This window comes from Corvus cornix, chromosome 3 (assembly GCF_000738735.6).
Source record: "Corvus cornix cornix isolate S_Up_H32 chromosome 3, ASM73873v5, whole genome shotgun sequence".
Lineage (NCBI taxonomy): Eukaryota > Metazoa > Chordata > Aves > Passeriformes > Corvidae > Corvus > Corvus cornix.
In genome coordinates this window covers 101,186,394-101,203,424 of record NC_047056.1, presented here as the reverse complement: position 1 = coordinate 101,203,424, position 17,031 = coordinate 101,186,394, and the positions used below count along the sequence as shown (strand labels likewise).

The window sequence follows — 17,031 nt, the reverse complement described above, 5'->3', positions numbered from 1 at the left end:
TATTGCTTCAGTTTGGGTAGAACCTCTGCATTTTGCAGTAAGAAAACTGATTTGGGGTGGAGGGGAACCTCGTCTTCTCCATAATTTTCCCTGAAAATACAGTTCCCTTGTACACACAGCTGAGTGGGGAAGAGCCTGAGATGCTGCTCAGCACCATGACTTATATTCTCAGAGACACAACAGAAGTACCAGAAATATGGCACTCATATGTGGTGCCTATTAAAGCAGGCAGAGTTCTGCTCTTTGAAGGTTCTTGCTGCAATGGCTGCCCAATGATCTGGGTTTGCCTTGGGCTGAACTATGTCTTGCAATCCTTGTGTCCCTAAGTTATGCACTGACTCAGCCCAGCTGAAATTTCCTTGCCTTGCACAGATTGCTGAGATACTGCAGATCAAACCAGAGCCACCCATCCTGTCAACAGTGCACAAGAAGGAAGGGAAACTTCAGTCATTTAGATCAGCATCTCTGATTCACATCCTATAGATGCTGAATATTTGTGTCACAGTCTTGTGTATTCCTTAACAGCTATGACTGCACCTAATCTAATCTAATGACAAAGAACAAGGAACTTGGCCTGTAGTTGGCAGTTCTGCAATAACAGACTACAATGATTTTTGCAGCATTTTCCACTGGAAGCAAAGAGATGCCTGAAAAAGGAGGAGTGTGACCTGAGGAAAAGTCCTGTCTTATGTGACAAAAAATACCTGTGAAAAGATAATCAGAAGGAAAGAGGCCTACATCATGCACATGTCACAGCAATGACTGAGAGCCTCTGACCCTCCTCTCATGTGGCCATAATAGCATGCCTTATTTCACACAGAGGGAGATATATTGCTGAAAGACCCACCACGCATTTCTTATTTCAACAGCTGCAAACACAGAGTCTCACTCAGACAAGTTGCTACAGCACTTTAGCTGTCTACCTAGTCTGTAAGACAGATGACCTCCAGAGCAAAGTTCACGGAGCTACCTAGAGCACATCCCTGCTCCATCCCAACCCGTGCTCCTGCCCTTCTTTGCCAAGAGAACATGCTAAAGAGAACAGTTTTGAATATCCCAGGATCTCACTTTGACTTAGCGCTGCTACATGGTCAGGTTAAAGAGGGCAGACCCAGAAGCTGAGAAAACCTCAAGACTCTCAGTTTTGATAGGGCTTTAGGCACCTAGTATGGCAACTATGTTGACATAAGAAATGAGTAACTTAGCCTGATTTATTACTCAAAGCTTTCCCACCATTAACGGAGAATTGCAGAGGTCATGGTCTACTACTTTAAATTTTTTAGTGTTGCTGTGACCTCTCTCCACTGACTTAATGGAGTAAAAGAGCTTGACTGCAGAATCTTGAGACTTCTTGAATTTAAGGTAACACAGAAAGTATCTGTATTCACTTTTAGCTCTGTGGAAAAGAGGAATCCTACACTACAACAAAGGCTTAGTCTCAGTCTCCTAAACCTCAACCAAGATCCCTTATCTACTGCGTCATCTTTACTCTGCAAGGTTTCCCCCCAACACAATCCAACATACAGAAAGTCTTTCCCCCTCCCAAACCATGGAACAGAGGAAAGAAGTTTTCTTTTGGCACTGGGCTCCTCCCATTACAAGATTTGCATTTTTTATTGCTAACTTAATCTCTGAGGTTTTTGTTTTGCTTTTACTTTAGCAACCTATGGACAAGCAAACAACTCAGGAAACCCATGTGATAAAAATGTCATTAAAATATATACTGATTGTAAAAAGCTATGTGGAAACATCAGTATTTAGAGGAATGAATTCACTAGCTAAGTTCTTACTTTTTTGGGTTTTTATCATCTTAATGAACTTGATTTTTAACCCAGGCTCTCATTGCCATGACTTTATATCAGCTACCCTCTTTCAGTGGATGATTCATCAAGGTAAAGTTACCTCGACTCAATGCCCACAAAGAAGCAAGCAGAAGAAGTGGTTTCCAATGTCACTTTCAAAGTGTCTGGGTTAGCAATAAGTACAGTTCTCAATTCAATGCATTCACATAGACTTAATGTGTTAAAAGTGTACTAAAGTGTTAAAAGGATTAAAAAGCAGTCCAGAAAAGAGGGAGGACAACTGTTCTACCTGTCTGGAAGAGAAAAGTGAGAAGATTGTTGAGGACAAGAGTTAGATAGGCCTCTGTCTGCTGGAACAGCGAGGAGAGAGGTTTGCCCTGTACAGTCTATAGCCTTACTGGGCAGAAGAGCATGTTGGGAGAAAGAAAGACAAGGTGTCACTATTGACAAGTGCTAATTAACATAAACTCTTTGTGCATTAGCTACACAAACACTGAATTTACATTGAGAGTTTTCAAAATCCAGGATACTGCAATCAAGAAACAAACAGAACATACAGTTCCAAAAGCCATCGAAAGGGCAGGTCAGGCTTTGCAGGCACTGGAGAACGTTTCTCGAACTCTATTCAAAATATTTCAATTTAGCCCTTGCCCCAAAATAATCTCCTCACAATCCCTTCCTCTGCCCCTCAACTACAGAGGCAGGATATTGAGATTAGACTTCTTAGGACAAGGTCTTGTGAATACTGCTGCACTCCAGCAGCCTGCATAGGGGTGTGGAGCACACGTGCATGACAACACACACACACAGACCTAACTGGAATTATAGTGCAATGCACATTAAGCAAAAAATGTCCCTTTTTGACGGACACAAGAAGGGAGGTCCAAACTGCTTTGTTTTGACATGAAAGGTATACACATGCACACAAACACACATACAGGAAAAATCAAGAAAATTACTGTAAGTGTTCTTTCCACACAGTAAATATTTCATGTCTATATTAAAATGGACATTAAAAGCTCACATTCCTTAAAAAAAAAACACCTTTTTTTATATATCAACTCCAATCTGGCAAATTCTTAAAAGGATTACACTCAAAGTACTGAAGACTTATAGAACTATATTCACTGAAGTCCTTATGGGAGGTGTGCATCAGGCATTCAGATTTCACAAAGCATTCATCCTCTCTACAGTATTTATATGCAAACGGTGACAGTAACAGATAAAAATATTCTTCAGAATTTATGGACCTGCATTTGTATGTATGCATTTGCTGCATCAAGGAAAAAGCCAGCCTGATGTTTTGGTACACTATCTTATTGCAAAAATAAAAAGCACTCATCTAATAATGGTCAGTGACCATGTTTGCCATCAAAACCTTTAGTAAGACTTCATATAGCACTGGCATAGAAGACACTACCAGAAAAATTAAAATTAGGGTAGTATCTAGAACTGTACTATCAGAAAAAGTACCTTTGAAGAGGTGACCATTCACCATCTGAATGAGGGTAAGGTGCAGACTGAGAAAGCACAGAAACTGCAGGAGCCTTTATGTCAGATACATCATCAACAAACACATCTGGCACAGGGATCCTAAACAGAGGAAAAGAAGTGACATTTAAAAACCATACTTGATTACTGAATTGTCATATACATCAGATATGTATATATGTATTCTCCTGTCGCAGAGAATTAGTATAACCTGAACTAAAAGGAGATAAATGTTATCTGATTCAAACCATCTAGTTCACACCACCACAGAGGGTTCTTCTTACGTTTTTAATGTCATTTTCATGACTTTAATTACTAACATTCCCAAAAGCTTTCTAGTCTAAAGATTTAAAGTAACACCTTCATCAGCCATATGTTCTGACTTAAAAATTACTTCTAGAAGACATGGACTGGAACATTAACCTAGGTTTCCATCACATATCTCAAATCCACTGATACCTTGAATTGTCCGAGGGCTCTTTTTCTTCCTCCGAACTAATCTCTATGGGAAACATGTCTTCATCTTCTGATGTGTCTCCATGTGTGTCTTCTCTTTTTAAGCTGTCTATTTTATGAGTTGACTTCCTCCTCTTCTTCCTTCTTTTTTTCACAGAGCTACAGACTGGAGATGTTTCAGTAGAAGGCTGGGATCCATGGGTTTGGGGCAGGACTTGTGAGGATGCATTGATGTCCAGGTTTCGTATCCTGTCTATGGAATTCCTCTTCAGCTGGGATTCCATTAAAGCAGTCCCCTCAGACAGAATGGGAGATGTGGAGAGATGATAAGGAATTACCTCCTGAAAAAGAAAAAATTCAAACCATTAAACATGTTAGCTCTTTCACCAGTCATACAACTGGTTCTAAGGCCTATGCACAATTACCAAAATCTAAGTTATTCACTCCTCAGAAAAGTAACAAAGATCAGACATCTGGATGTTCATTATGCTCCTATAGCATATGGAAATTTTGCCATAGCTGCATTTCCTTAGACAAACCAGGCACAATACTCTTGATACAGCATCCTCTGAGCATCTAATATTGGCCAGTTTACAGCATAAGTCTCTGTCCACCTCATGTAAGATACAGAGCAGAAACAAAATCTTAGTTTAGAACCTGAAGATTTTGTAAAATACAATTCCCCTTCTCAACACAGATGACAGATAGTAGTCAGATAGGTCAATAGTTTATAATTAGGTCACACAAACATCCTGCTATTCAATCATATATTTACATCTCTAGGCATTCATGGAAGTATTTCCAGCAGTTTTCAGCCACCAAATAACTGTTATCACACAAAAATTTTAAACATAAAGATATAGAGATGCACATTCACAAAGCTCTCACCTGAAACTAGTACTATCATACTCAACACAGGAATTTGAAAACTCATCCTGCTCTGAACAAAAATTATTGGGGATATCTGAAGAGAAATGCCTGCAAAAATTTTCTGATATTACATTACGTGTAGACTACTCAAAGTTAGTGTAACCATAACTTATTTGGACCAGTATTTAACCACAGCTCAACAGCAGACACTCTCATTTAAATATAGCTCCCCATGAATAATAGTTGTGAGATCATGTTTATAGGGAGCACCAGAATTAATGTGTGCACAGATGTTTACAGAGCACATACACTTTTACTGGCAGTCTGGTACATATGTTCAAATTAAAGATTTCTGCAAAAAACAGGTCCCTGGACATTAACCTCTTGCACACAACTTTGGAGCATGTGAACTCTGTACATTTCTGTTCACGCACTGGCATGCACATGATTTATTTTTTACTTATGTGATTATCTTTAGCTTTTTCAAATCTCAGCAACTCAAAGAAAGAAACCCCAAAGTAACAGGACAGCATTAGATTTCCGTAGCAGAAAATTGTCCAGAAACTTTCAAAACTATAAAATAGATAAAATTATATTTTCCAACAAGATTCCTGAACTCAAAACTGAGTCTAAAGAGCAAGCATGGTATTTTTAATGAATTATAAGTAGTTTTTACTCTTACCTGATCATTATCCATCTCCTGCACAAAAAAGGCCTCCCCATTGTCTCCTAGTTTCATGTGCAAATCTACAGCCTCTCCATTAATTTCTATGTCAACCTGGAAGGAAACAAATATATTCTCATATGAAAAGAAAGTTAGTCCTGCTGCTGGCACTGGGCAAATGCTTCTCAGGGAAGAGTAGGAAACAACTCCATTTTCACTGTAAATTTTTTGGAGACTTGCACAAGTCTACATTTATGTTGTATTTCAGGACACAGTACACCATTGGCACAGTAATATTTTTCAACTTCTACCTATCCTAAATACTGGCATTTCCTTCTGATCTAAGTAAGAACTGAACAATGTCCATGCTGACTTTGGATCTTTCTGCTGAAAATTCTAGCTGCATTAGAACCTAGACTATATGTAGTTACAAATTACTTCCTAAAATAATCTGTCACACCGGTAACTTCACATCTGGTACACTGTCAGCTCACTCAGCTTGGTTAGATTTATTTCAAGGTACTCACTGTTTTTTCTAGCTTCAATTAACCTCTAGGTTCTATTATCTGAAAATATTACTTCACAAATATCTCCCTTTTTGGAACTACCATTGAACATGTCAAAGAAAGGGGTTTTAATAGAGTCACTAATGAAATTTAGTACAGGCTTAAATTAGCACACTCAAAATTTTGCTTTATTGAATATAAATGTTACAAATGTCATGGCTAGTTTTGTTTTTTATTATAGGCAATGTCTTACAAATTATGCTCTGAACTGCAAGAATCAGTAACAACCATTTTAAATGAAGCTTGTCTTAATTCAGGCTCTTTATAAAGGGTGTCTAAAGAAAACCTTGACTAGCAGACCACAGAACATTCAGTAACTTCCATGCTCACAGAAGACAGAACATACAAAAATTGTCAAATTTTCTTACCACTTTCTCCCTGGAACGTAGAACTCCCATTTTCCCGAAGCGAACATGGAAAGGGGAACACTGAAGATTTCCATCTGGCTGACGTACAACAATTATATCTATACATCCTGACAGTGTGGCTGGGTTTAGTCCCTTATAGAGCTCCTTCACAGTTACAAACACTTGCCCTGCTAACTGTCCAACGTAATTCATGGTTTGGACCTGAAACGCAAAAGGTGGAAAAACCTGGATTTTGATCCCTGCTTTGTATTTAAGAGACATTTGAGAGATGAAGAGTCCTGTACTGGGGTATTCTCCTGTTTCATAAATTAACAATTTTACACAAAATTAGGATTTCCCACCTAATTTATTTACATCATTTATTTACAGTTTGTAGAGAGCTATTAAAGGACAAAAGGGACCTTGTAAGTCAGGAAATTGTAACAACTTTCAAAAGTGCATTAAAACCAGTTGAATTCAAAACCACTGTCAGACTTTGAGACTCTGAAGCTCATAAATGTCTCCAATTATCTCTGAAGAGAAAAGCATTACTTCCAGAATAACATCTCCTCCTATGACTTATTGTGCCCTCAACACCAGAAATACTTTTCTTGTGTATTTCCATAGGCTTTTAAGGGTAGGGCAAGTGAATAGCTTTAAGCACACCTAATTTTACACCACACTAAAGGCAAAGACTATTTTTCCATCTTACAGGGATTTCTCTCATTAAAAGATTATTATAATGCATTCAGATAATAGATATGCATTAAGGTTGGACAAGCAACCTTCAATCCAGAGCATTCGACCATTGTTTCCTAATGCAACTTTACTGTTCTTGTTTCAAACACCCTTTTCAAACAGTATCTGCAGTTTTATTAAAAATTACACATATGTTGATGGTTGAAGTGATTTGCTTTATTTCCCCTGCTCCTGGATTTATTTAGTATTTAGCATTTAGTTTGCTGCTTCCACATTAATAATACACCTCCTGTTTAATATATTTAGTCCCCCAGAAATGACTAACATGCACATTAAGATATGCTTAAAAGATAAAAAAGTATTTTAATGGATCTCTAAATATGAGTGAATTTAAGCAGATACCTTCCTGAACAGTATAGGTTTTAAAGACTTCCAGTGTCTATTGTTTTCACTATTTTTCCAGCACCTCTTGCAGATTCCAAGATAGTAGTTTCATTGAAGTCCTTGTGCACTCAGTATAGAACATAAGACTCACATGCAAGTTCTTTGCTAGGCTGTACTACACCACCTGGACATCAATAAAAGAGACAGTTGCAGGGTAGGCAATGCTGAAACTCCCATTGATGGTGATGAGAACAGAACTGAGCTCAGAGCCTGAGACAGTCACTGCACAGCAGCATCATCTGCTACAATAGAGACTCTTTCAGCTGTGTTCTTTCATAAACAACAAAAAGATGTATGAGATGCTGTAAAAATGGCTCAGAATTTTAACTGTGATTTACAGTTATAAACAAAAGACTATTTAAAGAATACCATGAAAACACTACAGTAAAAAAATCGGAAAGTTAGGAAATGCTATAAGGCAGGTTTCTTCCATGCATTGCTCTTCTAATTAATTAACGTTCACCTGTGGTTTTTTTCAAAAGTTCCTCCACATTGTATGGACTGAGGCTTTGCTTTCTCCTCTGTCTCTATTGCAATATATAGGTATCAGGACACAAAACGTGCTCTGAAGGAAGGATTATTTATGGTAGTCATCACTACATTGTCCCTGAAAAGCAATCATGCTTTCCCTATCTGACAAATAGGGAGCAGAATCACAAAAAGATTAAGACTAAAACTAGGCACTAACTTTAAAAAAACCCTTCTGTTTGATTTTCAAAGTATTTAGTGAACAAGATGCTGTCATGGTTTAACCTCAGCCAGCAACAAGGCACTGCACAGTCACTTGCTCACAACCAATACCCCATCCTAAGCAGGATGGATGAGAGAATCAGAAAACTGAAAGTGATAAACTTCATGGGCTGAAATAAAGACAGTTTAATGGGACAGAAAGGAGACAAAGTAATAATAATTATAATAATAAAAAATTATAAGAAGAAGAATAAAAGAATTTCAATACACGAAACAAGTGATGCCCAATGCAATTGCTCACCACCCACCGAACAATGCCCAGCCATTACACAAGTGGCAGCCCACAGCCATTTCCCCTCCCACCCCAGTTTATATTCTGGGCATGATGGTCCACGGTATGGAATATCACTTTGGTCAGTTGGGATCAGCTGCCCTGGCTGTATGTCCTCAGAAGTTCTTATGCCCCTCTAGCCCTGTCACTGGCAGGGCAAAAGCCACCAAAAAATCCTTGACATAATGTAAGCACAGCTCAGCAACACCTAAACAAGCAATGTATTACCAACATTATTCTCATCCTAAATCCTGAACATAGCACTATACCAGCTACCAGGAAGAAGCCTCTATCTCAGCCAGAACCAGGACAGATGTTAACTAATAGAAGAATGAACCCTAAATAGTGTTTGGAGAAGCCTTTTTGCACAGCCCTCAATTCAGGCATCTAGAAAGTGCCACCTACTGAAAAACCAACACACAAAAACTTCATGGCAATTATATTCTTTTCTCCAGCACTGAACTGGTATCAGCACTTCTGGGCTCCTATTATACGCTAGAAACATCACCTTCCTGAATGCAAATCTAGTGGCAAGCTCTTTCATAGGGAACAGCACTTGAAATGCATGCCGCACCCTACACTGTGTCACAGAACAACAGGTTGGAACAGACCCCTAAAGGTCACCTGGTCCAAAGCTCTGCCCAAAGGAAGGACAGCTTGGACAAGGCTGCCCACAACCTTGGTCCTGCAGAGTGTCTTCAAGGATGCAGATTTCTCAGCCTTCCTGCTCTCCTGTTCCTATGTATCCCTGTCCTCATACAGGAAATTTTCTTCACAATACCTAATCTGAATTGCCCTTGTTGCAGCTTGTGCCACTGCCTCTTGTCCTATCACTGTGCATTTCTAATATCCCAGCTGTTTCCTCTATACCCGCCAAAAAGTAGCTGAATATCCTGAAGAATAAATAAAACTAATTTTCTCAGCCCCTGCTTTTAAGTCAAAAGCTCTTAGCCCCCTAATTATCTTGGTGGCCACCATCTAAACTCTTAAAAAAGTTGGCATGACACAGGCACAAACCAAAGTTCAAAAGTGAGCCTCCAGGGTGACAGATGTAAGCAAACTTTTAAAATTACCCCTTTGCTGTGGAAAAATACTTCCGTTTTTACTGGGGATTCTTCCAACCTAAAGCACAAAACCAAACACATTTCTTATTGAGCTAAATTAAATGCAAAGACAGCTACAATTAGGGTCAAAATTACACAGTATAGCTATCCCCAGTTAATGTTTGGTCTGCTGAAGTAACAAAATTTCTAGGTGCAAAACAGCCACGACTTCCTTGATGGAGAAGAAGGTGCTGGGACAGTATATACACCCCATTGTTTGGGAGAGCTATGGGCAGACAATCCAAATATGAGGACTCACACGTCCTCTTAACAAGTTACACCGGCTGGGCTCCTAAAATATTAAACAGAGAATTTTGAAACTATTCTTGTTCACAACACAGCTACGCTGCCTGCCCTGTCTTTGGACGTAGAGATTATTTTTATACCTACAGATTTAAAAAGTTGAGCACACCATCCTCAAGCTCTGAGGCCAAATGGCACGGCACAGCACAGCTTGCTTCTACACAGTGGAAACCTCTTATCCCTTAAAAAGTGCCTCATTCAAACTGTGAGCTGGTGATGGACACTCCTCTAAGGCTGGGCTGAACCGGGCATGTGCAACAAAGTCATTCTGGAGTTAAAAGACCGATGGGGAGACTGATCACATAAACCCCACTTCTCCAACAAACTAACAAAAATGGGTTTATATTTCAAATGTAGGGAAGAAAAGATGCTGTAGTTAAAATGGGGGAGAGTTCAGAAATTAGACTCTGATGGTTTAGGCCCTCTATCCTACCTTTTATACATGCCAACCAAAGCTCAGATTGTTTGGAGTCTGAGGTTTGTAAGTCTGTACTCTGAACCTGAAGTCAGCCCATACTATGTCAGCACTCCAGGAAACCAACATTCCTCAAACCCCAGAGGGACTGGATGTGGTTTTGGAGTAACACTTCACTCTGGCCACTCCAAGAAGTCTTTCACTTACTGACCAGGCAGCAGCAACTTCAGCAGTAAACATGAGTTTACATCATGGGTTAAACTCGCAGTGCTTGCCTGTTAATTATACTCAGTTTAGTAAAACTCTTGTTCTCATACTACGCTAGTGGACACAGCACAGAATATTTTTTCGTGCTGGGAAAATTCAGAATCCTTTGATCTAAGCTTGCAAGTGAGAACAGCCTGTACTGCTTCTGTCAGGATTTTCAAATGGTTTGAGTTTTGTTCTTTGCCAGAAGACATTCCACAGCTCTACATCTTGCATCTATTATAAAATTAAAGCTATTTTCTAGTGTCAGAAAGACACTAGAAAAACAGCAGCAATTTTTCAGAATTTATCATCATGTGGAAAAATAAGCCAAAAATAAATAGCTAGGTGATATCCCTTACTACTTAAATTATTTATTCACTTAGCAAAGATTGACCTAACAAAATTAATTCTTTAAAGTCCCACTCTGCTGGATGCCAGAGTAAGATCAAATACACTGTCATCTAGATAATCCACTTCTTTCATGCAGGTACACCAGACTATGTCCTAATTCCACTGGAAAAGCCAGTAATTGTACCCCTTGTGGCATGGTCTTGGTTGTTTGTTTTTCGGGGTTTTTTTTACAGCTCAGCTCTTCCCCTTACCATTTCATCTTTCTTTACTGCATTTTTCAAAATAAAATACTGAAAATCATAGGAACTAAGAGCCTTTTTTCCTTTTGCAATACCCAGCGTCTCGCCAGGTGCCACAACATTAATGAATAGATGAATAATAGATTAGATATCCACACATATCCAAATTACTAAGGGATGCAAGTGCTATTCAACATGCTCTAAAAACAGTTCATTTAGGTAGCATGCTGTAAGGGTATTTAAAAAGTGGAACACACTTCCTCTGGAAGATACAAAATTTCCAATGCAGAAAAATTTGAAGAACAGGACAAACATCTGCTGAGACTAGTTTAAGAACAGGCAACTGCAATCTTTGGGAAAGACATTGTTGCTGTGCCTGTGTCCAAGGCAGTAAATTAACCTGTATCCCATCACAGACCTGCCCATTACAATCAGGACACCTCTATTTAAATTTCAAAATCTGCTTCTGGTAAATTTCAAAACCTGCTTCTTTTAGGCACAAGCACTCTCCCAACAATTCCAAGGCACAGCTAAGGAGCTAAGATGGACTGGGCACTACTCCCATGGCCAGTTCAGAAGCAGTCACCTTCTTTTAAAGGTTTACAGAGCTTTATAGAATGGATGGTGACAGCTGGTCTGGTCACCAAGAACGAGCTTTGGCAACATTTACGTCTCTTTCAGTCCCTTTTCTAAGGCTCTGTGGTTATGATTGTGCACTGGCTTTGTAGGCCAGGAGAGGAAGATTTGCAGCAATGGTAAACATAACAGAAACAAAACAAAACAAACCCAAACAACAACAAAAAAAATACAGACACAAATTTCAATTACACTTTTAATACCTGATGTGATGATGAGACCCTGGTCCATGGCTGAAGTGATGGGCATAAGCACAAAACAAATCAACTTTCCTCTTATGAACTTCCATATAACTTGTGAAATGGTGAAGGGAAGACAAAAATTGATGGGCCAGTGTTCAGTTAAAATACATCACTGCAACTCTGCTGCTCACACTGAAACTATGACAATTTTACAAACCCTGTCCATCTGGTCCCCTGACCTGCCCTTGGTTTCTGTTTTGAAGATGTAAAGCTTGAGAGAGACCAGACTACATTTGGGAATCAGACTGTGGTCCCTTCAAGAAAATTATTCCTCATTTACAAAAAATAATAAACAAATGATAATATTTCAAAGTCAGTGCTTATTAACACTCACTGCATATCAAGTATTTCTTATTCTTGACTCTGAAACAATTCAGTTTTGCCTGCAGTACTGCACACTTAATCCCTCTACTGCAACTAATGGAATTTTATTATTGACATATTCTTTACCATAAAAAACAGTTTCAGACGTTATGGTCAAAAAAAAAAGAATTATGATAAAAAGGTAGGGGAGATAAGAAAATATTTCAGCTGAAGATTCTCTAGATGAGTATTTTCAAAATTAAACTTAGCCCTCCATGTCTGTGCAACAACCATAGTAATGCTGACTTCTTAACTACAAAAGCTCTTAATAACTATCATTCTATTATTTTTAAAATATGTACTTTTGTTTATTAGTAAGCTGTCAACACACTGTACAGTCGCTAATGCTGTTTGATCAGGATATTCAAATCCCTTAGTATTTTAAGCCATTTCAGGTAGGAAACCAAAATTCATTAAGAACTCTCAAAAACTTTTTTCTTAATTATTTGTGAGTTCCTACGTCAATCCAACCTAAAGTCACTGCCATGAATTTCCACCCTACTTTTTGAGTAAATGCCCAGGCAGAACACCAAAGTTGTGCATTTTTCAGAGTAAAATCAGAGTCTGGATTTACCTTCTCTAGAGGAGCCATGAAGACATTGCACAGGACTTTGGGAAACTTCAGTTTAGAGCTCTATTTTCCTACAAGATCTCCACATAATTTTGGGCAAGTTACTGAGGCTTTTATCTCAGAGGGTGTAACTCCCATTGGTATCAAGCAGGGTCTACCACTGTGGCTAAATCCCAACTGCAGCAGGCCAAGCTCACCCAACTGAGACATAGACAAGCACTCTCCTTGCATACTCTTTTTTCCTGAGAAAGGAAACCTGGACACGACCTGACAGAGAGCCATAAGCAGCCATGACCCCAGTTTGGACAAGTTGCTGAGGGAGAACTCCAGAGCACTCTGCTGAGCAGTGTGACTCTAGTTATTCTGTAAATCGGAGGGCAAACTCAGTCAAAGTCTCATTATACTCATATTTGTTCCAGACTTCCCCACAGTCACAGCTGCATGGGACAGACCACACTCCTGCAGGTGATCTGACAGTACATCTGGTCAGGTGGGAGACAGGTGCAGTTTACTTGTATGTCCCACACCAGCAAGCAAAATTCAGCCTGTGTCTGACTCTACACCAGTGTAAGAGCATTGTGCTTCCTGCCAGTCAAACCTCCAGAAATATTTCAGGGTTGGGATTATTCTGGGCTTAATTCTATTAGAAACTATTTGACTTCTATTCCAAGTTAGTCAAGGCCAGTGTCAAAATTTATGACTTCTTACAACAGCCAGAGAGTCGAATGGATCAAATGTCAAACTTAGCTTCCAAGCTGCCTGTCCCTCCGAGAACCCATCCACTCACACTCACTCACAATCATGGACTTTGACTATGAGATGACTATTCCTCTGGTTCTGATATTGCACTTTATTTCAAATAGTTGAAACTTCACTTGGTGTAATACTTCATGAAGTCCCTGTAAAGGACAGAATATTTTCCTGAAAGCAACTAAAATCAAAAATTAAAACTGAAGACTCCAAACCTGCCTGCAATTAATCCCCATATTCAAACAAAGGAGAACTGGCCCACAGCCCCACAGTCAGGGTATCAAACTGGTACCCAAGAGTCCAGGAAAATTATTTCAAGACCCATTAAAGGGTACAACCACAGTCCCCATACCAGCCTCCCAGATGCACACTCCCCACTTTCCTAAATCTTGCCCTTGTGTCAGCACTGCAAAGTAACACCACTAAAGCCAGAAAAAATAATTTCCAGCTAGATCAATGGGATGATCTGAGTCACCACATACCCATACAATTGCTACTACCAAAGAAAGAGAGAAATTAAGACTCAGCGGTGCACAGTACAAGGGACACCTCTACTGAAATTCCAGGCAGTCCTGAAATCATATCTCAAGACTTGTCTACTCCTTTCCCAGAGATTTCTTGGGAGACCTTCCACATTTCCCTTGGTCTCACTGTGTGGATACAAAAATGCTGCTAGCAAGGATTTTCTTGCTATTTTCTAAGTCCATGAGAGACTTTTCTCTCACAGAAGAGGTAGCAGAGTTCTGTAAACAATGAAACACCTGCAGCCTTGAGAAGTCTTGTTTATAGTATAGTAGAAAAATATTTTGACAATGGATGTTTAGGATTTTAGCCAATCACCCTCAAGGGGTGGCTGATCCTTGTCCAATTAGACCATGAAGAAAAAAGTCTATGAAAGAGTTTGTAAAATAATTAAATAAATCAAACTTGCTGCACAATTCCTGCCTGCTGGATCTTCTCTTCTGCTCCTCCCTATGGCTGCGGGACACGGTGATGTACCCTAGGGCATTTTAATATCAATGTACCTTAACTTCCCAACTGTACAGTGCTTCCCTCCTCACGGAGACACTTTGAGGGAATGTAGAGAAGGACTGAGACTCCTTTGGACTGACCCTGCATAAAGGGGTTCAAACTTTACAACAAATTGAAAAGTACAAACTGATGCCTGAAACCAAGAACTTTTGAAATAGCTGAACAATACATGGTAAGTCATGTACTGTGCTGCCCTGTGCGACTGTTCTGATGTCAGTGAGGGAACATAAATCTGAGTGGAAAAACAGCAGTAGTTCTACTCTATACAGACACCTCACGTGACTTGGCATGCTTTCTTTCAGCAGGACTGGAAAACAAATTTGTTCATTAGACTCTCTATTTTCTGCATTTTTAGAATTTAAAGTAAGCTTTTACTGTATTTTAGCTGGCTTTGATGACTGCTGTGTGTATATGTGTTCACAGATAAACAAATCTGTAAATCTGCACATGCTCAGGTATGGAAAAGGGCCAAAGACTAAAATTTGCCCAACTCCCTTACAAACAGGCCCTGCTGCATCAGGTAAGCAGATATTATCACGTAGTCTGTATCTGCACTAGTGACCTGGAGCTATAAGAAAAGCAGAAAGTATTTAAAACCATTAGAACCAATTTCTGTGGCTTTATGCCTAAAATCATAACATCATCATGTTGAGCATTTTCCATCTGATCTCCTTCACTATCTCCCCACTTTTTCTCCAGTTCTCTTCATGGAAGCAGGTTCATTTTACTGTAATAGGAGTTCACCTATCTAACTTCTAACCCTGCACTGATGACAACAAAACCTTATGTATGTACACTAAGCATTTACCAGTATTTGCTCCCTGAGACAGCAGAGGCAGGGACACAGATAAAGCTATCCAGAAAATAAACCACTTCAAAACACACTCCAGACTAGGAGTCAAATTAGCCGTCAAAAACTCTATCAAGGCTGATGACTTTGCATGTGAAAAGAAAAATTACCTGCTAGATGGTCTATAACATCTAGGTTGAGATACTACCTCTAAGCAATTCCTCTATTTGACGGGGACAACAATATTGCAGTATTTTGTCTCCTCCCCACAAGACACATTTAGTTTTGTTTCTTGAAGGTAGAGGAGATGATATACTGATCAATAGAAAAGTAATAACCGTTGGGGGGGGTAACATAAAAGAAATACAAAATATCTGAAAGTGTCGTTTCCTGTGTAGCCATTGCATTGCTGCTAGCCAGGCCCTGCTATGGCATTAAATCCCTCTGTCCTGTTACTGCTGTCATTATTCCAGCTCAGGGCAAGTATTAGTGAAGCAGTGGCATTATGCAGCGATTTGCATCAGCAGCTGCCAGGTAAAGGGAAGCAAAATTCCTAAAGCCAAAGGGGAAGCAGCAGCACACAGAGAGGCACTGGCCCCCACCAGCTCACACAGCTCGGCGGTCCAAACCGAGACCCCCGCGCTGGGTGCCTCCCTCTGAGGAGACACCTGGAAAGCACCACGTCTTCCCTGTAATCCCGTGCACAAAGCAGCGTCCAGCCACGATGTGCACAGCAATCCCGGCGCAGCTGTCACTGCCCAGAGCCAGGCGGCTCCGCAAGGAAAGGCGGGCAGGGGATGCGGGCAGGGGATGCAGGCAGGGGATGCGGGCAGCCGCCCGGATGCCCAAGCCGGACGGACCCGCTGCCTTCAGCGGCTCCCGGCCTTGCCTTCCCCGCCCGCGGGCCGCCGGAGGAGGAAGAGCCTCCCTCCTCCCGCAGCGGCCGCCCGAGCCCCGGCACCCACCTCTGCCTGGGCCGGCTCCCGCAGCTCCGCTCGCCGCCGCCTCTGCGCGCACCGCGGCCGCGGGGACGCTTCGGGGCCGCTTCGGGGCCGCTGAGGCCGCCCGGCGGTGCCGCCCCGGAGGAGGGGCCGAGAGGAGGCACCGCGGGGCCCGGGGCAGGCGGGGCGGGGCGGGGGCACAGGGCGGGCCCGGCCAGCCCCGCCCGCCGCGCCGGGGCCGGAGCCGCCGCAGGCGCCGCGGGCCGGGGCGGGGCAGGGCAGTGGCGCGGTGGTGTGGGGTGATCCCGCGGCCGAGGGCGAGTCACGTTCCTAGATGGGACAAACGGGGAGTGGAAAAGGGAATCGCTCAGCCTAGACTGACCTAGGGCAGGTCCGTGATAGGCGTCGCTTGGGCTGCCAGAGCCTAGCATTCATCGCCATCGGGAACACGTCTTTCAGTATCAGACGCTTTATGGCTTTAAATAAACGCGATCAAATAAAGCTTTTCCACCTGATAGTGGTTTCCTTGCATGTAAACCGCATTGTAACCTCGCTTTACACTGAGTGTCTTACACAGCTAAAAAGGGAAGGGGATGTCCATGTTAAAAATGAACTGATGAAAGAATCTTCGAGGCCTGTTTGAAGTCTTGTTTACAGAACTCAGGAGAGGGTGGTGCTATGTGCAG

The 17,031-nt window shown here is 41.1% G+C and overlaps 1 protein-coding gene across 2 annotated transcripts in view; it reads right to left on the bottom strand.

Moving 5' to 3' along the window:
* LPIN1 (lipin 1) overlaps window positions 1–16,469 on the bottom strand; it is a 48,793-nt gene extending 32,324 nt beyond the window's left edge. The window contains exons 1-5 of one of the 2 annotated variants that reach the window (XM_039569185.1): window positions 16,370–16,469; window positions 6,218–6,418; window positions 5,302–5,397; window positions 3,753–4,090; window positions 3,276–3,395 (exon numbers count right to left, since the gene is read on the bottom strand). In XM_039569185.1, the coding sequence (XP_039425119.1) occupies window positions 3,276–3,395; window positions 3,753–4,090; window positions 5,302–5,397; window positions 6,218–6,409 (746 nt within the window). In that variant the 5' untranslated portion in view covers window positions 6,410–6,418; window positions 16,370–16,469. Of the gene's footprint in view, window positions 1–3,275; window positions 3,396–3,752; window positions 4,091–5,301; window positions 5,398–6,217; window positions 6,419–16,369 lie in introns of those variants that run through there. The other variant, XM_010393304.3, reaches the window with a different exon arrangement.
* Between the last annotated feature and the right edge of the window lie 562 nt (window positions 16,470–17,031).